Source organism: Barbus barbus (assembly GCF_936440315.1).
Source record: "Barbus barbus genome assembly, chromosome: 44".
In the NCBI taxonomy this organism is placed as follows: domain Eukaryota; kingdom Metazoa; phylum Chordata; class Actinopteri; order Cypriniformes; family Cyprinidae; genus Barbus; species Barbus barbus.
The window spans coordinates 11,868,552-11,895,486 of NC_136722.1; the positions used below are offsets into that span (position 1 = coordinate 11,868,552).

General features: G+C 35.4%; 2 protein-coding genes across 2 annotated transcripts in view; one reads left to right on the forward strand and one right to left on the reverse strand.

The window, feature by feature from the left end:
• LOC306863353 (rotatin-like) overlaps positions 1 to 135 on the reverse strand; it is a gene marked incomplete at its 5' end in the record, with an annotated part of 65,548 nt that extends 65,413 nt beyond the window's left edge. The window contains 1 exon segment of the mRNA XM_079406629.1: positions 105 to 135. Coding sequence (XP_079262755.1) covers positions 105 to 135 — 31 coding nt within the window.
• A 9,463-nt stretch (positions 136 to 9,598) lies between these two features.
• Positions 9,599 to 16,554, forward strand: LOC306863115 (suppressor of cytokine signaling 6-like). The gene is made up of 2 exons (XM_079406300.1): positions 9,599 to 9,961; positions 11,749 to 16,554. The coding sequence occupies exon 2, from the start codon at positions 11,873 to 11,875 to the stop codon at positions 13,448 to 13,450; it is 1,578 nt and encodes a 525-aa protein (XP_079262426.1). The 5' UTR covers positions 9,599 to 9,961; positions 11,749 to 11,872; the 3' UTR covers positions 13,451 to 16,554.
• The last annotated feature ends 10,381 nt before the right edge of the window (positions 16,555 to 26,935 follow it).

Consider the following 26,935-nt stretch of genomic DNA (forward strand, 5'->3'; position numbering starts at 1 on the left):
GATCAAAACATCTGTTTAGCTAACGTTAATCAGGCTACTTCACTATCAGCTGTTTGTTGTTTAACGCTCAAAAAGCCGACTGTCACTCTTGCAAAGCGTCTTACCGATCTTCTTTATGAGTGATGATAACTCCATAGTTGTTTATGTCACCGGTGGAAAACAAAACGGATTACATTTACTGTAGATCAACGGCGGTTTTCGGTTAAACGTAACATCCTAGTCATCACTGGCAGCGTCGCGGGCTGTTTTCAACTCGCGCGCCACTGTCAGGCACTTCCGGTAATAGCTACATTTAGTCATTCTGTAGACGCTTTTATCCAAAGCGACTTACAATATATGTGAGGTATATGAGAGAGGCCGTGCAGATTTGTTTGGGCTTTACAACAGCTTAAAACAAACATATATTTTGCAAAATATAAAGAATATAAATCAATCATTGTATTCTGTGCATAATCTGAATGCACTCTTATGAAAAAGTACTTTTTAGCATAATAATGCTATTAATTTACTCTTTTTTTATTTTTTTTAAGTTGTAGTTTTTAATTATTTTATTTACAACTGTGTCCGTTTTTATTAGGCTACTAATATTTTCAATACTAATTACTAAACATGTCTAGAAATAGGCCTAGTCTTCTAGTAGCCTACCATTGTAGAATAAAACTAATAGCCTACTTAACACAAATAATAAAAAGAATTACTGAATGCACTCTTATGAAAATGTAAGAAAATGTGCATTTTTAGCATAATAATGCTATAGATTTACTCTTGGTTTTTTTTCTGTAGCAAAAGTTTTTTATTTATTTAATTATTTTACAACTGGGTCAGTTTTTATTAAGCTACTAAAGTTTTCAATGCTAATTACTATACATGTCATATAGAAATAGGCCTGCTTAGCCTACCACTGTAAAATAAAACTAATACTAACACAAATAAATAATGCTCAGTGAAATGACCTTCACATGGTGAGCCTCAGGAAGTCAAACTAAATATTATATGAGCTATTGTATTTTCTATTCATTTTTTATGTGGTTTGCAGTTTTGGCAACCCTGTTACCAAATGTACATTCAACAGAACAACTTCGTTGTGTTCCACAGTTTAAAGTAGAAGTCTTAGATGTTTAAAAAGACATGAAGGTGAGTAAATGATTTAATTTTTGGATAAACTGTCCATTTAAATCTAGCTTAATTTTATGTTAGACAACAGTGTAATATTTCTAATAATTCTCACAGCAGTACACAGTGGATTTGTGCCTTTATTCATGCTATCAAAAAGTCATGAGACACCAAAGTGTAACATATTTGTTGAATGTGCATGTTGATCTTATTTTCCAAACATGATCAATGTACTAAACATTTTTTATGCATCATTGCGAATCCCATCAACTTTCTAGAAACCTCAAAAATATTATATAGCTAGTATATGGATATATAATAATGATGTGCAAAGACTCTAAAGCTTTATATGATTTTACAGGTTATATTTATTTACTGACTAAGATTTTCACACGCTGGACGGTGACATATGACAGGATCCTCAAAAGTGATAATTACTGTAAAAGGCTTCTTGTTGATTTTGATAGACGTCTGTCAGTCCTCTGTCGTGTGTGTCATGTGTTCCCGCCTCTTGTGTCCATATTTGGTTTGTTTCCTGTCCTTGTTAAATGTAATCATTAGTTAACCCTTTAAGACCGGCTGTGTCGTCGCCGACACACTAAACCAAGCTGTATTCATGTTACCGTAACTCTTCAACCGTTTGCACCATCACAATAATTCAAATTGCTCCTGACAGAAAACTATATGCGCTTTTCGGCAATATATTGCTTATTACGGTAATTTCTTGCGCTCCGTCGACAAATGACGGCTGATTTCCGGGAGAGCGGGGAGGGAGAATTTGAATGGAGCGATAGGGAGCGCGGAGTTTTGGATTGCATAAAATAATAAACGAAACAAACAAAAACATGGTGAAGGAGGAGTAAACAGCACAGGAGTCGATTGGGATGATTTTTGATGAGACTTTGGGAGCAGTCTGAGTGAGACTTTTTCACATGTAGTGTGTGCATCGCTATAATGAGTCCGTGCGTGTAAATGTATGGGTGTATGCATGTGCACGCATTTACATGCATGTATAAATGTATGCGTGTATGAACAAAAAAGCCTCCTGAATGAAAACTGTGCAACCCAGTGTCCCAAAACTACTTGTATATATGTAATATAGTTGAATTTTGAAGTAAGAAGTGTTGGATTATTTCGATCACGATTTTTCTCTTTTTTATAAATAAAAAACAGAAAATATTTTACTGTTGTTTTTTATTTTTGTCTATTTAAATTCTGTTTACAAACTCAACACACGACATTAATGGTCAAAAACTGTACTTTTTTGAAAGCCGTCTGTTTTCTGAAAAAAATGACACCTTGCACTTGAAAATAGCACATTCTGTTAGAATTTTACAGTCAAATAAACAAAATATGTAAAAATGACCTATTTTACCCTTAGGTTTTAAAGGGTTAATTCTTGTCCAGCCGTGTTTGTCTAATTGTCTATGATTATCCCTTGTATATTAGTCCGGTCTATTCAGTTAGATGGGGTCTGGTCTACTCGTTACTCCCCAGTGTTCCTGTCTGTGTCAGCCTGCCCTGCCCTGCCCTGCCCTGCCCTGCCCTGCCCTGCCCTGCCCTGCCCTGCCCTGCCCTGCCTTGATTTGCCTTGATGTCTTCAGTAAAGACTGTTATTTTGAGTTACATCCTTGTCTGCGTGTTCCTTCCTCGTGTGTGCACCGTGACAACGGCTCAGCAGGCACACATTTTTACTTGAAAATAGTCTATGCCTTATGTAAAAAGTGATAAGTTGACTTAACTTGAAAAAAAAATTGTGGAAACCCCTTGCCTTAAAATTATCAAGTAAATAATAATTTAAAAAGTTAAGTGAATTGTCAGGTTCACAACTTATTTTTTATTATTATTATTTACTTGATAATTTTAAGGCAACGGGTTTCCTCAATTTTTTTTAAGTTAAGTCAACTTGGTAGGTGACAGAGGACAAAGCTGTGATATTTCAGAAAGCTGTGATAGATATTAAAATTAATACTGTACATATATTTATTTTTTCATTAAAATACACAGTTGCATCACAGGCAGAGCATAACAGATATTGATTTAAGTATAGGTTTAAGACATTATAAACAATTCAAATTATATACAACAACAACAAACAAAAACATTATAAAGACATTTGAATGTTCTTGAGCACAGAACATTGCAATTAGTTAAAGGAACGGTTCACCACAAAATTAAAATTAGCTGAAAATTTACTCACCATCTGGCCATCCAAGATATAGGTTGTAGATGTAGAGTTTGTTTCTATATTGGATTTATAACTACATCACCTGATCCTCTGCAGTCAATGGGTGCCGTCAGAATGAAAGCTCAAACAACTGATAAAAACATCAAAGTAATCTACAGTAATACACATGACTGCAGGCCATCAATTAACATCTTATAAAGAGAAAAGCTGTGCGTTTGTAAAAAAATCATGAAGACATTTTTAACTTTAAACAAGTACTCTATTAATAATACTGCTTTCTCCAGTGAAAGAGTCCTCTTGTCTGAATAAGAAGAGAAATATGCAGGTCAAGCACTATTTACAAGCAAAAACTGTCCAAAACATTTCTTAAATATGGTGATGGATTTTGGTGTGAGAGGACAACATGGACATTTCTTTTCCTTGAGAAAGTGTTATTATTTTGGCCAGAAGTAAGAAAGTATTTGAAGTTAAAGCTTCTTAGTCATATATTGGTTTCACTTCACACATTGTTAATTCTGCTGTTTGGACTTTGACGGCACCCATTCACTGCAAAGGATCCATTGGTGAACAAGTGATGTAAGTATTCTGATGAAGAAACAAACTCATCCACACCTTGAATGGCCTGAGGTGCAGAAATCTTTAAGCAACTTTTCATTTTTGGGTGGACTGTTCCTGGTACTTAATCTCTGAATGTAAATCCATTGTATATTTGTTATGACATGTTTATTATTTTATTTTGTGGTCCTTGAGAAATATCCCAAGATCGTCATCATCAAATAAACGGATGTCTTGTGTATCTGTGTGTCTTTATTAATAACAATCTTGAATCAATAACAGCACACACTTTCTACAGCAGAGTCTGATGAGCCTACAATCCACAAAGATTGATTAACATTTTGGGCTGATTTCATAGGGCAGGTATTCTGGATAGCATTGGATGAGTTTTTCACCTTTCTTCCATCTGTCTTTATATCAGAACTAAAGGCCTGTATGTGGCGGATGAAATATGATTTAAACACCTAAATGTTCACCATGTGCTCACTGTGATAGACCCGGCTGGTAATCAGCCTAGATCTGAGATCAGTCATTCAAAGCATTCCAGCCTGAGGAAACAGACTGCACCTTCGGATGAATGTGTCCTGGGTTCTGTATGATTCATCACCTCCTCTGGTACACCGAAGCCTCACTGTCCAAATCACTCTATTTGTCTAAAACACCACAGTGCTGTGGTCTCCTCCCTGAGCGGTCTGATCGGTCTGACCGGTTGATATGACTCTCAGCACATCCCTGACCTGAAGACCTTTGGACTGATTTCCCTGTTTTATTTTCCACATGGCTGTCTCTTTCTGATATGTGAACCTGCGATACGGAGAGGATCGCTCTGCGTTTTCCCCCACTGTGCGATAAAGTGCTTGGCCGATGAACCAAATCTATCGCCCTGGCTTGCACCCATGCTCCTGCCTGGATTCATCATGAATATTCCGCACTAAGAGTCCAATATGGAACATAACCCAAACACATTTGATATCGCAAAGACCAGGTAGACACTCCGATTTCTTATTTGGTTATTTTGAAACTCTTTAGACTTTCTATATGACATTGAGCAGGTTCTAGGGTGTCTCTGGAAAAATGCAGATTTTGCTTTTTTCAAGTCACCGTGAAATTAGACATTTCATTTTTTTTAATGGAATATTATGGGGTTTGTTATAAATAATTTATCTGTACATCACTGTTTTTTTTTCTTATTCAAAAGCATTAACTTCCCCTCCCCCTCACAACACCATCTCTTCTTTGATGATATGACTCAATGGTGGGACAATTATTTCTTCCCTCCAGCATCCTGTCACTCACATGAGATCACAGCAATTAGCAAACAATAATCCAGTTAATTCCAGATGGACATAATCAATATATAGCGGTGCAGGTGTGATGTCAGAACCCTGAAGACTAATTCACCGCTTATTCCTTTAAGATTTTCCTATATATGGGCTTTTATAATGGGGTTTTTCAATTTATGAGTAAAATAAAGCCAGTGGTAAACATAGCTTGAAAATACTTTGACCATTTGTTCTACAACATGAACTACACACACTCACACTTATCTAGCTACTTATTAGAAACATATGTTTTCAAATATAAACATGACTGCTTCGAAATTTGTGTTTTTGGCATATACGTCACAATAGATAAGTAAAGACTATTTAACCCCAAAATGAAAATTTGCTGAAAATGTATTCACCCTGAGGCATATACATCCCTTGCTTACCAATAGATCCTCTGCAGTGAATGGGTGCCATCAGAATATATATATATATATATATATATATAAAACTTGCAATACATCTCTTCTCGGATGACGTGTTCACTGGCACGAAGGCAGGAAAACATCTTCTTCCCTCCAGCAACCTGTCACTCACATGAGATCGCAGCAATTAGCGAACAACAACAGTCCAATGATTCAATCAATTCCTGATCGATAAAATCACTTCTCACCCATACATTTTTCTTCTCATTAGAGAAGCCGTTTCCCTCAGCTATATGTCATTTTATATTTTAATTGCTATTTATTTATTTGTGCATTCATTTGTTTGTTTGTTTGTTTGTAATTAATAGCATAACACATTCAGGAAAGAATTTTTATTAATAATTAAAAAAAATTAAAAAAAAATTAAAAAACAATGTGCAATTTTATTATGTGAGCATGCATTTATGTAACAGCTTCGTTTCACTCACATTACATTTTTTTTGTACTCCATAAAATAAAAATAAAATGCCTAAATGGCTATATCATAGCAATTAGAGGCATAATAATAATCGTAAATAATATCCAGTACAATATGAATTTAAAAACTCAAACATTTCTAGTGTGGCATCAATAAAGTGTAGCACAATTTATTTATTTTTTTTACATTTCTAAATTAATTTAAAACCACAAACATCTAGTTTGGCATCCATAAAAGGTGGCAAAAAAGCTGAAAAAATATCTAAAGGGCTGAAGTAAAAACATAAAGTGACATAACAAGCCTCCTGCTTTTACAACGCATACTTTAACATTACACAACCAGGCCATCATCATCACATAAGGACACTAATTCAAACTGTTTGCACAACATCCAGAGTTCTTCAAAGCACATTGACACCCAAATGACCCAACAAGCATAAGCTCAGTTTAAAGACAGAGCAAGCCATGTTTTACTTGCTTAAGTAAATATAATTGGTGTTTTCTTTGCATACATTAATTGCATTCAGCTCGAGTCGTATATGGCTGACTCATTACATTCAGTGCGGCTCCAGCTGTTTCAGGTGTAATTAATGCAAACTCTCTCAGACCCTTTAAGGACTCTCCATGTGAAGCGAGCAGAGGTTTTGAAGGACTAGCTTGCGGATCGCCTTTCCTGCATGCTAATGCATCCAGAGCATGCACTTGTTGACTTGAAAGGAAAAGAGGGCATACGCTAAAGAGGTAAACATGATCAATCCAATAAATGACCCCCGACCAGAGAGCAAGAGCCGCTCTAGCCAAGTAATCTCAGACAACAAAAACCCAAGTGGTCCCACCGGTACCATCACTGTCTGACATGTCTGTAATACACGTCTTCCGCTCCACTGCAAGTGTTGAAGATATTAGGGTGGGCACCGAGGGACCTCTGACAACCACCCCCCATAGCGAAAACAGTCAAGCTGAAGGACTAAATCAATGTGAGAGATGCTGCAGACATATTGTGCAAATAATTTCTGGCTCATGCAGCTTTCATATAAGATAGGAAGAATCATATGAGAGATGACAAATTATAATCTCCTGATTTAAAAGACAGAAAAAGCATGCAATGTAAAGAAACCCTGGTTATCTTTATATAAAGATTCTGGGTTGTCTTCTAAAACCCCTTTGTAAGCACGACTGTGCTCTTTTCGAATCAGGTTTTCTCCTCCTCTCTGGATATAATGTAGTTCAGTTTGATAAGCTGTAATAGGGGCATGTAATTAGATTCTTTGCATAGAGGCTGTCTTTGCACAAAGAGCTCCGGCAGGTTCACCACCGCATTTTATTAACTTGACAGTTTAACTTTAAGGGTGGAAAAAAACAGCATCTCAGAGTAAGGCTCAAATTAGCCCAACAGCAGTAAACACAATTACCCACTTTAAAACAATACTGACACTAATTAGGCCACCGATGAATTACTTTAAAGTTCATGCTTTATCTCAAATAACACCGCAAAAAAAGAAGATAGCGACCTGACAAAATATTCAAAAATGTAATTAGTTTAGAAAAATAACATAAGCATATTTATTAACCACTATCATTTCAGAATATAAAGATACTGATGTGAAAAAATAATAATAATTCAACCCACATGACAAAACTGTGCTGATCTGAGAGTTTAATAATTTTTAATAATAATAATAAAATATTATCAGGTTAAACTGCAACTAAAGGACATAAATTATCTATCTATCTATCTATCTATCTATCTATCTATCTATCTATCTATCTATCTATCTATCTATCTATCTATCTATCTATCTATCTATCTATCTATCTATCTATCTATCTATCTACTGTATATTCACACACACACACATATATACACAAATCTGACACTCGTGAAAATGCACTCAAGAAAAATCTGATACTCATGAAAATGTTTTGCATTCAGCATAAATAAATTTGACTGAAAAATGAGCAGGAATTTAAATTATAGATAAAGGGAAAAAACGGATGAAAGTTTGACACAAAGTCATATGTGATTATAGATTTGAAGCAGATGTGTACAATGAATGAATGAATGAATGAACGAACGAACATATGAATGAATGAATAAAAACGCTCTGACACCCTACTCTTGCATATTTCATATAATACATTAATAATAGACTTTTCATTTCAGATAACACACTTTTTCATAAACACTTTAATATAAGGTATGACATATTCTCTTGCATTCAAAGTCTCAAACCTTGTCAAGTCATATTATGTGATTATTATGTTTTACCATGACCAGTCCCTTTCCTTGGTCTTTAAAAATAGCTGACATCAATTTAGTGATCAGGTGTAACACCCTTATGGAAATATGATAATATTTTGTAATTATCATTTTAATCTGACTAATTGTCAAATTGTTTGTAATAAATCAACATCTCAGGAAAATGTTATGGAGTTTCAAGTCAAAATATGACCTTCTGTTATGAAACTCTGTTATGATTTCATACATCATACACCAGGACTTAAATGAATGTCTGTGTTGTTAAAACTGCTTGCTGAATTCCTCCGGACTTTTGTAACATCAGACTTCTCGTTGTAGTAGTGTTGCCTAGCATATTGTTGTGAGAACTGTTCATAATTTCTTTTTTTGTTTGTTTCTTTCCATTTCTTTTCCCCACTTGCATTTGGATCGCAGCTGAGTTGGCACGCGGTGGGAGTTAGATACATGTTTGTGTGGTTTAACTGAAGTTCAAACCTGTTCTGGTGATATAATAATGCTAACACTTTCCTTATCAGGTTAGTGCTCAAGCTGTATTGTTCTGCATCAATATTCCTATTAAATATTACATATTATTATGAAATTCTCGTAAATTATTACTCGCATTATGGCGCTTATTTGTTCATTCTATGTTGCCTCAAAAACACATTAATATGCAAATTAGATACAGTTTATACATTGTATATGTATATGGAAAAACTAGTTTATACATTTTACACACATTTTGCATAAAGAAAAATGGTTTTTAAAAATATATTTCATAACATAGTTGAGAATCATCTTTATATAATGTTTGGTATAAAAAATGAAAAGTGATTTGGGATTAAAACAAAAATCCCACTGTTTTTGCATTTCCATGTCTATTCATGTCTTTGAAATGTCCTGATGTCCTCTACGGAGGACATGGCACAACATTGAAATAAAATATAATTTTTCAAAAATGTTATTTTTCAATTTTTCTTATGCTCTAAACAATGACATAACAAAATACTAAATTCATAAAACTGTTTTATCCTGGTAGTCAGGAGGATATTACATAAATAATATATCCCACATAATGATACAGTTCAATAATTAACTGCATATATAATAAATAATATGGTACATATTCTACTTAAGTTGTCAAACCTATATTATAATGCTATATAGTATACATCATGCTTTGCTCTCCAACAACTGTGAATTTACTTATTTATATAGGCTATTTCACGTAGGCTATGTATGTATGTATAAATAAATAAATAAATAGATAAATAAATCCCAGTCCAGACGTTCTCCTCCCTCTTGTTATCCTTTCAGAGTCTTTTCCCATAATGCAACAGTCAACAAAGGAAGAGGGAGAGAAACGGGCTGTAGCCAAAGTGGCTAGCTAGCACTAAAAATAGGAAGAGAGAAATAGGGCTTTAATGAATGTTTCTCTCATCAAACGGGCAAATACAGCTGAGGACAAAACAGCCCCGGCTCTCCACGTGCACGACATGATGACAGACCACGAGCAGTGGGTGTTTATGTAGTTAAGCAGCTCTTGTTCGTGCGAGGGAGCTGTTACTTTATTAGCTTAGTAGCTAGCAGTCTATTATTAGCACGCTAATGCTAAACGCAACCCTCGTCGTCAGATTCACAGACACGTTCGACCCAGATCCATCTTTCTGGAAGGGGGATTCAAACCCTATTTAAAGTGGTAAGTGGACATTTGTTGTATGTACGTTAATATTTACACTCTGTTTGTGTCGGACACGATGAATTTCCTGTAGCATGCTAACGTTAGCAAAGTCAGCTCATTTCAGGCCTGTTCATTTTGCGAGACAAAGTTACAGAGTTTGATGTGACAGGCCAAACTTAAAAACATATTATAATTAATCTTTCCTTTCTTTTTTTTTTTTTTTTTTAGTTCTGTGTTGCTTAATGTTTATTGAGTTAGAGACAGTCGTATCATAGTCAAGCTAAATGTGTTGATATAAAGGCCTGTGTCAGTTCTGCTGTTTTTGAGGAACACCATAAACGATTATAAGTAAATGCATTCAAAGCAATACTTTTTGTTTTTACATTTTGTGAAGGACGTGTTTGTAAACTGATCTAGGTTAGCCTTCGAGATTGCACCTTGTGTTGATTTGAACATAGTAAAGTTCAACTCAAACAATAAACATCAAATGTCAGATCTGACAGTTTTGTAACATTAACCCCCGGTTTCACAGACAAGGCTTAAGCCTAGTCCTAGACTAAAATGTAAGTCTGAGCTGTTTCAACTGAAAGAAACTTGCATTGACTGATCTTAAAATAAATCAGTGCCTTTGTTTTGTCTCAAGATGTACACCAGTAATGTTTTTTCTAAGACACGTTTATAAAAAGTACTTAAATGTCCTAATTGAACTATGGCCTAATCCTGGTTTAGGCTAAGCCCTGTCTATGAAACCGGGCCTATATATAATATTTTAAACCCGTGTCACTAATATATTACACGTGTTTGAAATGTTAACTTGGACTCATCTGACAGCCAACCTTGATATCCAATATTTTTCAAAGTAATATAAGCATCATTAATAAACGTGATTTGTAGAGTTGGCAGTGCAAACTGGATATATTAAAAACTAGGTAATGATTATCTAGTTAAATGTAGGTATTTGTAGCTTTGTTTGGTTCTCAGGGAAGTCGTGGCCTAATAGTTAGAGAGTCGGCCTCGTAATCCAAAGGTTGCGGGTTCGAGTCTCGGGCCGGCAGGGATTGTAGGTGGGAAGAGTGAATGTCCAGCGCTCTCTCCACCCTCAATACCACGACTGAGGTGCCCTTGAGCAAGGCACCGAACCCCCGAAATAAATTTGCAGGTCTTTTAAGAAGGAAAGAAACTGAAAATATAAAGATGTGAAATAAAAAGTAAGTAGACACTAACAGTGCACTCAGCAATCTGGTACAGGAATCATATTTCTCAAATAAAGACAAGGCAATGTTAATTCTTCATACAGTACACAGAATATGACATTTATGACTGCAGGAAACTGGATATAGCTCAGCATAGTGTAAAACTCCTCCTGTCCATGTTTAATTCGCACAGCATGGATCATTCGCACAAACAATCTGTCACACACAGACACGAATACATTTTTATACAGGATGCAATGCACTCTTTAGCTGGATTTGACAAAATCTGCCAGGTTTATGGATCTAAATGCAGATTTTCTGAATGTCAGCTGTTTTAAACTTGTAGCATTTGCTTGTGACCTAATGAAGATGGAAAATGGGAATCCTGTGCGTCTGCACTTTGGCTGTGGTCAAAATACAAGTCCTACTCTTGACACTTATCAGCCACACACACACAAAAAAATTCCAAATACTGGCCGATATTCTATAAAAATTCCAAATACTGGCCGGATGACTTGAAAAGTCATGATAGATCAAAAAGAGTAAGAACTCTGCATGTTTTTTTGTTGATTATTTCACTTTTTACATGATGTCTTCTCTCACCTTTTGCAGATGATGAAGGCTTTGGCGTTCACATTATTGACATTTCCCAGTCACATGGCCAGACTCTGCGGTTAGCATCCTTCGGTCAGCAGATAGGACCGTCCCATGCCCTCACCTGACTGGGTGTACAAGAATGAAGAAGATCAGTCTGAAGACGATCAGAAAGTCACTTAACATAAAGGGCAAAGAAGATGGGGATTTTGTCATGCTCCAGCAGCCATCTTTAGCGGCCGAGTACACCAAGGATGACTCTCTCTTCGGAGGCTGTTACACCAAGGGGCTGGTAGGTTGTGATCTTAATGGGGAGGATGAGAGGGGACATAAGAACCGATCGAAGAGCGAAAGTCTTATGGGCACTCTAAAGAGGAGACTGTCTACCAAACAGAAAGCGAAAGTCAAAGGAGGCTCCACCACGGTGGGCTCTGGAGATGATGACGACACCTTCTCTTCCTCGTCGGTCCCGATAAGCTTTAATGAAGTCAAAGCCCAGCGGCCCTTAAGATCCTCGTCCCTCCGAAGCCATCATTACAGCCCTTCTCCGTGGCCTTTCCGGCCAGTCGTCTCTGAAGAGGCTTGCATCAAGATGGAGGTGAAAGTCAAAGCTATGGTCCACTCCCCCAATCCCAGTCCCTCCCTCAATGGCATCAGAAAGGAGTTCCATGACATCCAATTAGAAGGTCTGTTCCAGGATCAGAGCGAGTCTCTCAAGGACATGGATACTCAGAGTGGCAACTTGCATTTGAACATTGAGGATCACGTGCCTATTGGACTCACACCTCAGGACTACATCCAGTACACAATGCCTTTAGATGAGGGAATGTACCCAGATTCGTCCCAGTCCTTCTGCTTGGATGGTCCCTCTCCAATGGAAGTGGTCGATCAGGTCGAATCTAGCTCGTTGCACGTGGATCAGGGCCCGGATGACCACAATCTCATGCCATCGGACATTCTCATGGAGCAGGCGGTGAACGGACACCTTCCTGGTACTCCGGCGATGGTCCTTTCCAACTCCAGAGCCGACACACCTTTATTTTCTCCCTCCCTGTCACCTCTTTCCAACAACGATATTCCAAGGACCCTCTCTGGGTTCAGTGGTGCAGACTCTCATGTTGTCGAGAGAGTGAGGCACCACCTGAACTTTGACCCCAATTCCGCTCCCGGTGTTAGCAGGGTGTACGATTCTTTCCAAAGCAGTGGACCCATGGTTGTAACAAGCCTTACGGAGGAACTTAAAAAACTGGCCAAGCAGGGTTGGTACTGGGGACCTATAACTCGATGGGAGGCTGAGGAGAAGCTCATCAACCTTCCAGACGGTTCTTTTTTGGTGAGGGACAGTTCAGACGATCGCTATCTCCTCAGCCTAAGCTTTCGGTCACAGGGAAAGACGCTTCACACCAGAATCGAACATTCGAACGGCAGATTCAGCTTTTACGAGCAGCCAGACGTAGAAGGTCACACTTCCATCGTAGATCTCATCGAGCACTCTATAAAAGACTCTGAAAATGGCGCATTCTGTTACTCCAGATCCCGTCTGCCGGGGTCCGCCACATACCCCGTTCGTTTGACCAATCCCGTCTCGCGGTTCATGCAAGTCCGTTCCCTGCAATATCTTTGCCGCTTTGTTATTCGACAGTACACGCGGATAGATTTGATTCAGAAACTGCCTTTACCAAACAAAATGAAAGATTATTTGCAGGAGAAGCACTACTGAACGGATTGTAGTGGGATATGGTAGTAAATTGCACTTTTTGTTGAGTGGCGCGTTCTTAAAACAGTTTACATATATGGAGGTCAGGTGATCGGTTGCGTAGGTTGACTATCCGATCTTCCCACAGATATATGCGGTTAATTTGTTGTTGCTCAGATTCAATGTTTTACATTGTGCAGGTCTTTTCGGAGCAACATGGTAAGTCTAGCAACCATTTAGGATTGGGATGCCATGCCTAATACACACATTCATTGTTTATATGAATATGTTTTGCAGTAATGCTCATGCTCTTATCAAAGCTTGGATTTGAGGATTGGATGTTGTATTAATGTGCTTCATTCATCAATAGTTTTGCTGTAGTGTAAAGGTGTGGTCATATTGGCAAAATTTCGTGACTCTATTTTCAATAGTCAAGCACAGCTAACATAGAAATCACTTTCAAACAAGCATCTTTCTGTTGGTCAATGTGGCGAATCTCAACCTAGAAATCTGTGGGAGGAAATCTTGAAATTCCCAATCGTGTCGATTCCTATTGAAACGACTGGGTTTTCACTCATGAAAGTTCTCCGAACAATGATGAATGTGATCGCACCTTTACAGCGAATTAGTTTTTCTCTGGAAATATGATGTCAGCCATGTTTTTGGCAGGTTTTGATAGTTTTCCTTCTACAAATCGGTACTTTTAATGAAACTTGCGAATATGCTAGATGACTGAATTTTGGTGGATTGCAGTTATCACATCGAATGCGTCAAAGTTTGACAGACAACTTTTGTAAGAGAATAAATATTTATTTAGGATTAATGTTCTACGTTTATTAGAGGTTAACAGTAAAACATTTATTCGTCCATTAGACTTTTGTAGATCTGTGCAACAACAAATTTGGTTCAGTCAGGTATGAGAAGGCCATAAAAGAAAGGACTGTGAATCGCATCCAAAACAAATGTTATAGAAGAATACATGCAGAATGCCACGGATCTGTGATGTTATACAAAAAAAGGGAGCAGGTAGTGAACAAAAGAGGTTTTGTTTTTTATTTATGTTTTATAGTGTGGTTCATACAGTATTCTGTTCTGTCTAAATCATTTTTGGCTCATGGACATTAAGCAAAGGTTTCTTATGGTTCATGAACATCTTATTTGTTTTGTATAAACACCATTTTAAGTATTTCATATTCTAGCGCTGGAATGATTGCCATCACTCGTTGTTGTTGCTCTGGTTGAGAGAATTGGTGACAACCTACCCAAAACCTAAAAGTACAGTTTTATATTCACTTGTTTATACTTGAACCATGAGCAAAATTTCAGTTAATCTGCAAGTATCCCAAAGGAATTATGCATTCATAAATATGGGAGATTTTTTTTGCCCTTTGCCGAACGACAGAAGGCTTTCCTCACCCTCTGTTCTCCATAATAGCAGCATGTCAGCCTGTTAGTATTTCATAAACTCTGCTTCAAGCCAAAAATGTTGCATTCAGACATTTGAGAATTTATACACTGTTGACTGTTTTGTTTTTCCCACACCGCCTATCCTCTTTCCTGTCATCTGAAAGAGAACTATCTGTTGCTTTTCTTTTGTTTAATAAGGCTTCAGATAGGAAAAATTGGATGCTTGTCTTTTGTGAGAGTTGGTGGCTTTTGTGCATTACTTAAATGATGCTGGGATAAATATGTCATAAATTGGTTCAGTTGGCGCTGCTTGGCTTTGGACTATGTTGGGATAATCAGCAAACAGGGGAGCTTATAAATGTCTCTTTAGCTGGCATATTGAATGTGTGTGAATCAGAGCCAGAACTTTCTATTTGCGGTTTCGCACCACACATGGTCTAAGGCTTTTAAGGGCCTTTTTTAAAAAGTGCCAACAGGCGTTCACAGAAACCGGTGAACAGTGCCGCGGAAAGTATTCGTGAGACACCTTGGGGAGACTTTGAAGGTTAGCTGTCAAATAAACACAGTTTGCCATCTTTAATATTCATTAGTGAAAACATAGCCCATAGAGTTAATTCATTCGGTGATAAATGTGTTTGTTTTATGCAATGCATATGAGGGAACAGTTTGAGACGGAAATTGCTCCTTAACACACCCGTAAACTTATGCTGTATCTATGTGTTTTGGTAAAGAATATGATGTTCATGTTTATTTGCTGTATTTGAACGGGCTGCCGTTTTCCAATTAAATGAAGGGTTGTTGGATGTCAGAATCACCTAAATTGTGTGTGTTTGAGAGTGTGAGAGTGTGGTTTAGTAAGCAACAAAAAGAGGAATGTTTTCGATAAGGCACAAGATTTTCAATTAGTTGAAAAAGCGCGTTTACCAGAATGTGGAAGTCGACTAATGCAAAAAATAAATGTGAACTGAAGTGACCGCAATGTACATTGAATTTTCTTTTGTTCATTTATTTTATTCCCAGATGTGTGGCGTAATTTGATAAACACTGAAAATGTTCAGTGTGTGTGAGCATGTGTTTAAAAAAGAAAAAGTTGCCGGGACTTCATCATGTTCAATATCATTTTCATGACCTTGTATGTATGCTGTTAGATGTGGCTTGTTCAGATTGCTGAAGTATTTTGAACCGATGACAGTTGAGCACTTAACAAGCTTCACTGAAATGTCTATTTTTCTGATCTATGTTCTGTTGTCCTTGTGCTGCGAATGAAGGTGAATGTTTACATGATGCAATTTAGTTCAGATTAGTTTCTCTTTGTTTATATCTCTTGGTACAATTTTACAAACGTATTACTTTAATGTGTCATTCACATTTGTGCTGCTTTACGATTATGATTGCCTTTTTAATTATAAAACGGGGGAGATAGAATGTCACCTAGATATAGGCCTATGTATTCACAATGACTTTGGTATACTCTTGAGAAAAAGTCAGATGCAAAAATTATAGTCAACGTTTTTAGTTAGTGATGATAATGCTCTGAATTCAGTCCTTTTTGTCCAAAAGGGTCTGCTCACTCCAGTTTACATGGTCAGTTGTCCAAAGTCAGTTCTTGTTTGTTGTTCATTTGAATGAATGAAAGTACCAATAGTGTTTTCTTGCACATTTGGATACAGTTAAAACATTTTTGTATCTGCTGGTATAAATTATGAATAAAACGTTATTCAAAGCTTTGTTCTGTATTGTCTTCGTTCATTCATTCTTAGGTAATTAATATTTAAATATTAATTTAGATATTTGTGCATTTAGATGTTTATGTAGATATTTAGATACTTATGTAGGTATTTAATTAGATATTTTAGATGTTTAGTTATTTAGAAATGATATTTGTTGATATTCAGTTACTTAAACATTTATTTAGATTTTTATTCAGATATGAAGATATTAGTTTAGAAGTTTTTTTTTTTTTTTTTTAAGTATTTCAGATATTTAGATCTGTAGATATGAATTTAGATACTTACAGAATTGTTGGCACTCTTGGTAAATATGTTCAAAGAAGGCTGTGAAAATTAATCTGCATTGTTAATCCTTTTGATCTTTTATTTAAAAAATTCACAAAAGTCTAACCTTTCATTGGATAATAAGAATTTAAAATGGGGGGAAATATCATTATGAAATAAATGTTTTTCTCTAATACTGAGGTTAGAGAACACCTGACAAGAGATCAGAGACCATTCCTTCATCCAGAATCACTCCAGGGGGGTGTTCCAGAAAACAGGGGCCTGTACCATGAAGCTGGATTAGCTGGCTAGCCAGGTAAGTTTCAGTTTAGTTTGCACCAATCCTGGGTTTTAGGTACCATGAAAGTGGCTTGGCTTTTAGCTGCATTCATTGCCACAGTAACTTACACTCCACAGCTAACCTGCTCCAGGGCAGGTTATGTTCTGGGTTAGAGATCTCAAACTGAAATTGGACCAGTCAGATTTGACACATGTCTCTCACAAAAAAAGTCACTCCCCCAGTTTCTCTTCCTATAAATTGAGGTCACTATGAAGTACCTTACAACAAAATTGTCTGGCTTTAATGATAATTACAATTTACATGTGATTTATATAATTATAATATGATTTATATTATTATTACTCCATTACATACAAGCACTTTTAGTTAACAATTATTATAAAGCATTAATTTGAAAGGAATATTAATATTTACAGTTCATACTTAATATAAATAAGTGGTAGAATCAATAGATAACGCTTTAAAAATGGCTACATGTGACCTTAGTCTCTATCACTATATATTATCAACTATATAGCTTAACAAGTTTCACTTGTGACTACACTGATAGAGCAAGATAATTTCCTGTATTTGTCCTATTTCATGGACAAGTACTTCAGTGGAAATGCGTTTAAATTCATCATATTCTTTAATCTCTTAACCTTTAACAAAAGAGTTTTGAATCTGGCTGGCTCTCTCGCGAGAAGTGAATCACACTTGCTCTGTGTTGTGATTGGCTGTTCACCGCTGATGTCACACATTCATGTGCACGCGCTCCATTAACTCGGGATCAAGCCTGAGTTGACAGAGAAAGTTGATGATCAGCTTCATGGTACCAACAAAGCCAGATTGGAGTGGTTTGGTTTTGTCAACTCAAAACTTATCCTATAACTCTGAATTTGTTCATCTACCATCATGGTACAGGCCCCAGGTTATGTGACATACCCGGGTATGCTTAAGGGTAAGTAAGCGGATAACCTCAACTTTCGGTTCCAAAAACAGAGGTAACTTTCAGGGTAAGTAAGTAACCATAGCAACTTGCTCTCTGAAGAGAACCTGCTCCGGAGTAGGTTCTGTTTCAGGGTTAGCTTACTTCAGAGCTATTAGTGCATGTGTGTGTGACTTACCAACGAGACTCCAGTAGGCATGACAGATAGCGCACAATATTATATATTATTACAATAAGTTGTGTGTATATATATATATATATATATAGTTGTATGATATGTAAATTATAAAGCACTAATATAAGTAAAATATAAGGTAATCTATTATAATATGGTTATTATATTTATTGTATTGGCATAATAGTTATCTGCCTACATTATAAAACACTTTTATCTCAAGGTAATGTTTGTTTTATTATATATGTTTGTTATAGTTTATTATCATCTCACACATCATGGATCTGCATTTTCTATAAAAAAAATACATATCTGATATGACTTATGTAAATCGCATCAAACAAACAATACAATTCTTATTGTCAAGGATTAAGGATTAAATGTAAAAAAAAGAAAAATGATTGCACAACCACCCATTAGGTGGCGATATGCACTAAGTGTGCAAATGGCCTTTGAACAGAAGAAGAAAAAAGCAGCAGTATGGGCACTTTTTGTTAGCGTCCGCCGTCCGTTTCCATAGTGACTCATCGATTCATCGCTCTATTGAGAATGTCTTGCCAGGAACCAGGAACATACTCTGGGTTGAATGAACTTACTCCTGGACTCATTTTTGGAACCAACATACCTCGAGTTAGCAAGGTTTGGGTTGATCAACTGAGAGTTCAGGGTTTAGCAGATGGTAAGTAAACCCTGCTTTCTGGAACACCCCCCAGACGCTTTAGATTACCAGTCTAGCTCCATGACGGTGCTTCTTCTCTTCAGTTCACCTCACTCATTTTCTACAGGGTTCAGGTCAGAGGACTGGAATGGCCATAACAGAAGCTTGGTTTTGTGCTCAGTGACCCATTTTTGTGTTGTTTTTGAGGTTTGTGTTTGGATTATTGTACGGTTGGAAGATCCAAACATGGCCCATTATAAGATTTCTAACAGAGTCAGTCACTTGTTAATTTTTTATCTGTTGGTATTTAATAGAATCCATGTTGCCATGTGTCTAAACAAGATGTCCAGGACGTCCAGTAGAAATATAGGCCCACAACATTAAAAATACAACAGTATATTTCATTGTACACATGGGGTACTTTTTATCCCTGTGTTCACCAAACCCATCTTGAGTGTTTGCTGCTAAAAGCTAATTTTTTAGTTTCATCTGACCATAGAAGCCAGTCCCATTTGAAGTTCCAATCATGTCTGACAACTGAATATGCTGGAGATTGTTTTTGGATGAGTGAGGAGAAGTTTTATTGAAACCCTCCCGAACGACATGTGGTGATGTCAATTTTTTTTAAAGGTTTTCTGACCCCGAAACTCAACCTTTCTCTACAATTCTCCAGCTGTGATCCTTGGAGAGTCTTTAGCCACTCAAACTCTCCTTCTCACCGTGCATTAGGACGATATAGACACGTCCTCTTCCAGGCAGGTTCATAACATTTTCTGCTGATTGGAATTTTTTAATTATTGCCCTGATGGTGGAAATGGGAATTTTCACTGCTCTAGCTCTTTTCTTAAAGCCACTTCACTAATTTGTGAAGCTCAATTATCTTTTGCTGCACATCAGAAATATATTCTTTGGTTTTTCTCATTGTGATGGATGATTAAGGAAATTTGGACTTTGTTTTCCCTCCTATTTATATTCCTGTGAAACAGGAAGCCATGGCTGGATAATTGAAAAATGGCTGGCGTGCTCAAAATTATAAATATGAATGGGAATATACTTCAGAGATATTTTACTCATAAGAATTTCTAGGAGTACCAATAACTGTGTCCAACGTGTATTTGAGAAAAACATTTGTTTCATAATGAGATTTTTCCCCAATTTCAATTATTTTAGTTCAATGAAAGGTTAGATTTTTGTGATTTGTTTTTACATAAAAGATCAAAAGGATTAATAATGCAGGTTTATTTTCAGAGCCTTGATCATATTTACCAAGGGTGCCAATAATTCTGACCACGACTGTATGCATGTATTTATTTAGATATTTTAGATATGTAGATATTTATGTTGATATTTAGATATGTTGGCATTTAAACATGTATTTAGATATTTATTCAGATATGAAGATATTTAATTAGATGTTTATTTTGTTGTTTTTAGGTATTTCAGTAAATATGTAGCTATGTGTATATGTAGATACTTGTGTAGAGATTTAGATATGTAGATATTTATAGATAGTTATTTAGAAGTATCTGTAGATATTTAGGTATTTATTTAGATTTTTATTCAGATATGAAGATATTTATTTAGATGTTTATTTTGTTTTTTATTTTTGTAGATATAATAGATACTTATTTAGAAATGTAGATATTTAGATATGTAGGTTTATTATTACATATGTAGATACATATGTGACCCTGGACCACAAAACTAGTCTTAAGTCACTGGGGTATATTTGTAGAAATAGCCAAAATACACCGTATGGGTCAAAATTATCGATTTTTCTTTTATGCCAAAAATCATTAGGATATTAGAGATGTTCCATGAAGATATTTAGTAAATTTCTTACCGTAAATATATCAAAACTTAATTTTTGATTAGTAATATACATTGCTAAGAACTTCTTTTGGATAATTTTAAAGGCAATTTTCTCAATATTTAGATTTTTTTGCACCCTCAGATTCCAGATTTTCAAATAGTTGTATCTCAGCCAAATATTGTCCGATCCTAACAAATCATACATCAATGGAAAGCTTATTTATTCAGTGTTCAGATTATGTATAAATCTCAATTTCACAAAATGTACACTTAGGTCCAGGGTCATATATGTAGATGTTTATTCACTTATGTTGGTATTTATTTAGATTTTAGATGTTTAGTTATTTAGATCTGAAGATATTTAGAAGTTTGTTTTGTTTTTTTAGGTATTTCAGATATGTAGATATTAATTTAGACTTGTGTAGAGTTTTAGATATGTAGGTTTTTATTTAGAAAGATATGTATGTAGCTACTTATGTAGATATTCATGGAGATATGTACATTTACAGTATTTAGATGTTTAGATTTATTCATTTGTTTAATTTGTTTAATTCTCAATGTATGGTTGACAATTGCTTTTGGACTTGAACCCCCCCCCCCAACAACTTTTGTCAGACATACAGTATTTGTGGTGTATTTGTACTGTTTGGGTTCCTAATGACAAAAATATAGACTACAGTTCTTGTCTTTAGACTCTAAAGGAACAGACAGATATTTTTTTTCTTTTTCTGGGTGCAAGATGTTTTATTCATGGTAAGGTGGTGATAAGTTGTCACACTAGGATGCCACCCTCATGAAATAGCACGTCCTTTTAAATGTGCTGAACTGAGTGAGTCAAACTTTCAGTGTGAAAAGAAGAGTAGGTTTGTTTTGATATACAGCAATATTCAGTTCTGTTTCGGGATATAATTGGTGTTATGGATCCATCATATTGTGTTTTTAAAGCCTCCGTCTGTTATCCACCCATTGTTTAGGTAAGAACTTCTTCCACGTTGTTCAATACATTTCCTCCATACTGCTAGGTCACTTTAGTTCCTGAGTTCAAAAATTGATTTAACTAAAGAGTATTCATGACCGACGTCATTAGCTATATGCTGTTGAGAAGCCTAAATTAAATCTGAATAGCTCCCTAGATTAGCTAGTGTTACGTCAGTTTCAATCAGAGAAAAATCGCTGTTCGGTTTGTTTTTTAGTGGGAGTGTTTCTTTCTCTCGTAAGTCATCAATCAAATGTCTTATTTCTTAGATTTATGACTTAGCCTTGCCATCTGGTCCTCTGCATGAAGTTCCATTTGTCAGCGGATGATGAAGACAACTCAAAGTACCCAGTGAACACAGCTATGGCTATAAAATGGTGTGGCAGAAGGAACTTTGTGGGTCTGCAGCATAATGATGAGACCCAACGTGCCTGCTGGCACCAGATGTTTTTATTTGTGGGGTACTAAAGGTTCACTTTTGAGAGCAGTCTGTGATCCAATGCCAAAGGTCTAATCACCGCTGAAGCTATGGGTAACCTGCACTCATGACTTATTTACTGAGCATAATTAATTAATCAATTAATGGCTTTTTACAGTTTTTACTTTGGTGGCATTGAGGGTGTTCTGGGTTACTGCCAGCTTGTTTTTTGTTTAATGTTTAATTTAGTTTCTGTGTCAGTTTTATTGTGTTTGATGCTTTTTAGATGAATAATTATTTTATGTTGGTCACTAATCAATAAAAATTAATCACATTAAAATTCGATGCTATTTTTATAAATAAATTCAAGATAAAACATTAAGAACTATAAGTGATTTTAAATGCTAGAAGTGAATTTAGACATCGTAACATTATATTTAAAATGGATTTGGGGGGGGGGGGATTTTTTTTTAATTATGATATATGCTTGTTACATTTAACAATAGTGAAACAAATGTGTAAAATTTACTTTTAATCATTTTCACTCAGAAATCGCTAGTGAATTTCATAAATAATGACAAAGAAATGGCAAATACACATTAAATGTGAAATTTTGAAATAATAACATTTGTTTTGTAAAACAGTACTGTAATAATATGCTTTATTTCCAAATTAGAGATGAAGGTAATCTAAATGTAAAAATAGAAAAAATAAGCATGATCAATTAAATGTACAATATTTTAGATGCACACTGAAAAACATTTGGCATAGAAACAATTTTAACTTTGAATTTGATAGTAAATTACATGAATAATTGCAAATAAATGGCAAGTAACACTATGAAACATACAATTTTGTAATAGAAATAATGAAATAGTATTTTCTTGTTAAATGTACTCCAATAATGTTTATTTACAACATAAAAAAGTCCCATTTTGAATGCCTCAAAACAATATTTTAGTTAGAATTTGCATTCTACATTTTTGCTGGGTAATTGAGTTCATTTTAGCATGTTGCTATACGGTTGCTAGGATGTTCTGGGTAGTTGCTAGGTGATTGCTTATCAAAAGAGCCTAAATACAAGTCTCCATCTATTCAGATTTGAGTTTTTTTTGTTTCAACTATTTTTGGACATGCAATGAAAGTCAGTGGGGTCCAAAACAACATTAGACCCCACTGACTTTTACTGTATGGATGAAATAAATCCTTTTTTTGTGTCCCACAAAAGAAAGAACTTCATTCAAGTAATGCTGACAGAATTTTCATTTTTGGGTGAACTAACCATTTAAGTATGAGAAACAGACACTAATAAACTAAAGTCAATTGTCATTCAAGCTGGAACCCTGCCAAATAGAGTTGCAGAATATGGCCTTTATTGCACCAACCGTCACATCTGGTACCTGAAGGACAACAGGTGACAAAAAATAAAGAGAGTGAGAGAGAGAGGCTCCAGCAGTGTTATGGTGACAATATTTTCTTTTCCCAGCGATCCGTGGATCCTCATGTGGCAGAGAGAACAGGTGGTGCCCATCAGGAAGAGGTTGGGGAGAACTCTCTGTAGCCGTACTTCAAGGAAGAGCACCCCACTATTGGTCCTTTAAAATCTGAGCCATGCTGTTAGAAGAGAAAGATAAAATCCTAGCAGGTGTTCCTTTGTCAGGTTAGTCTCTGATAGAGTCTCAGGAGCAGGTATCTTTGGCATGTGTTCCCTTTGCTCCAATCCAAAGAGTTTCTTCCTCACTACACCACCGATGGAAGCCTCACTCTCAATCTATGAAATAACACTTTACATTGTAGCAACTGTGAGAATATTATGGGTAATAAAGTTAATTAATGTGAACAGCTAGTAGTAATGTCTAATATTAATTATGCATTAGAGGGATAGCTCACCTGTGAATGAAAGTTCTGTCATCATTTTCTCACCATCGTGTCGTTCCAAATTGAAGGACTTTCTCTTTTTTCTCAGTCTGTTCAGAAGGTTTGGAACAAAGAGCACAAAGCAAATGTGGTCCACTTTTGTGGTGTTTTTGTGTCCTTTTTTGTGCGCCCTTTTTTAATTGCATGGAAAAAGGGTAACTAGTATTTTCCAAATATTTGCTTTTGTGTTCCACAAATGAAGTCACCCTAGGGAAAAAGAATGTGTAAAAAGAAGTGTATTATATAAGAATATAAAAAAACCCTGTAATTTTCAGATAATATGATATTGATGACATAAAAGGCCACTTAAGTGTAGTTAAAGAGCATGCACGTTCATTACTGTTTCTTAAGTACACTTAAAAAGGGCACATTTTAATAATGTCATATTAAGTTTTACTTTACTTTTGTTACTACTTTTTTACATTTTACTACTTTTGTTTTAATAATATTTTAATATTTTTTTAAATACATTTCACATATTTAGATGTACTGACTAACTGTAGCAGTCATTTTAATTGTAGTGTATTTAATTTGACTTTTAAAGTTTATATATTTTATTTCTTATAAATATCAATTTCATCATTAAATATGTAATTGCAAATATATTTAAATACATGACACGTTTTAGTAAAAATTACATTATTTTAGTTTATCCTAAATGTGTGTCAGCATCAGCAGCACACTTTAAAGATAAATAAATAAATTACAAACTTAAGTGGACCAAAAAAAAAGCTCTTGAAAGTTCAGCCAATTGCCTTTGATATAAATTTAAACTATAGCACATTTTCATTTAATAGCAGTTAACATGCACTGTGTCCAAAAACATTATTTGCCAAGCCAAGCCAAAACAACACAAAACAAAGTTGACAGAATTTTCATTTATAGGGTGAACTGTTCCTTTAAGATCATGTACTTCATTAGTATTCTTCACTTTCTAATAATATGTTTTTTTTTTCACATAATATTTCACTAACTTACATAAAACATTTCTGTGTGTTTTAAAGTTTTTTTTATATTCTAATTTGTCATTATAGCACTAAGTAAAATCTCTTTCATGCATAATTTGTCAACACTACCAGAAGTATTTTGATTTAAGGTGTCAATTTAATTGCAATGCCTGTTTATCTTATCCCTCACAGTTTGTCAAAAACTGTTTTGTGTCTCCACCAATCCATTGTCAGCATGTCACATAGTACTTAACCAACAAAGCCTTCACACCACAAAGTGTGCGTGAATCCTCTAGGCAGTGTTTCTCTATATTACCTTTCTGCATCGTTGCTGCTCTGTCTCCACCGGCGTTTACATGATCTGCAAATCTCTCAATCTACACAAGCCACCAGCAATGCAGCTCTGATTAATGATGCTCTGAACCAGCAGACATTGCAGGGTGTTGCCCTGTTTAGCATGCCATACGTTTGCCTGTTTACTGTTCTAAAGGTGGCTTGCTTTTTCTCTTTTTCTTTCAGTGCGCTTTCATGTACAGCAAATGTTGGTGGACTATTGTGACAGATATTTTGCTTGATTCAAGCCATGCTTATGTTGAATATAAAATCATGTATTTTAACCCTTAGAAGGGGCTTGATTCTGTGTGCATCCATCATTGACATCTATGTAAATGTCATGTCTTGGTTTGCTGTTTTGAGAATCCTAAAGGAAGGGCGGCTGAGTCTTAAAAAGGAAAAAAGGAATTTTTAAAGGAATCCTTCTTTTTAAAGGAATGCTTTGGATGATACATCTAAAGAGGGAGAGGAGGAACTAGCTTTGTTTTTAAACTCTTCCTTTTTTTCTAGCTAAGGAAAATCCCTTGATATGGATATTTTAGAACAAAAATAATATTCAGTGCATGTCTTAGAGATTATATATAGACAGGGCACCAATTAAAATGCATGAGACTGTTCTTTGTCATACAATGATGAACAACATGAATATGCTGACTAGGATGAAGGATTGCAGAATGTAAATATTTCCTGTAGCTCTAGCATGGTGCTAACAATGACAATGTCATGTGTATGTTGAATGTACTCCCTAGTAAAAAAGTAATATATTTAAAATACATTTATTTCTATACTAAGTATAGTTCAAATCTATTAACATATTTACTGACATATCACTTGAGACTTACTGATATAAAAAAAATATATAATTAAACTTTATTTGGAGTATTACTATTATTTGGAGCCTACAATGTATTTTAATGTCACTATTAATGAGGATTGTATGATCTTTGAATAATATGTCTTTGAATGCAAGATATTTAAAGTGTACCTAAAGTATACTTGCAATTGTTCCACAATGAAGTGCGTCTTTGCAGTACATCGTTATTTGGACTTCAGCACTACATCTGAACAAAAAAAGTACAAAATTACCAAAAGTACAATTGCAGAGCAGTTTTATTAATTACATAAATATGTTAATGTTTTTGTAGTATACTTTAGCATGAAATAAATGTATTTCAAATGCATTTTAGTAGATTTATTTTTTCTAAAGTTAGGGCAGAGTTAAATATAAAAAGGGAAAGTTAAAAAAATTCTCAACCCCTATGTTGTAGCAAACCTGAGCTTTCAAGCTTTAACGAAAAACTCCATGAAAGTTTTAAAGGTCAAAATTTTAGTTATTCACTGATTGTCCTTCCAGTGAAATGTTGAACCCTGAATCACGGAGTCAGCGAGTTGAACTCCCAATACAAGTCAATTCAAGAGTGAAAATTACATTGTTGAAGATGAGTAAATGATTTTCATTTTGGGGTTTCTTTTAAGTCAGGGATTCTGTAACAATTTTTTTTTAAAATGCATAGGCAGAAATCGTCTTAGGTTACCTATGTAACCCCTGTTCCTCGAAGGAACGAGACGCTGCGTCAAGAGACGCTTTGGGGAACGCCTACAGCGTAACCGGTTCTGAATACCAATGAAATCTGTCTAACGGA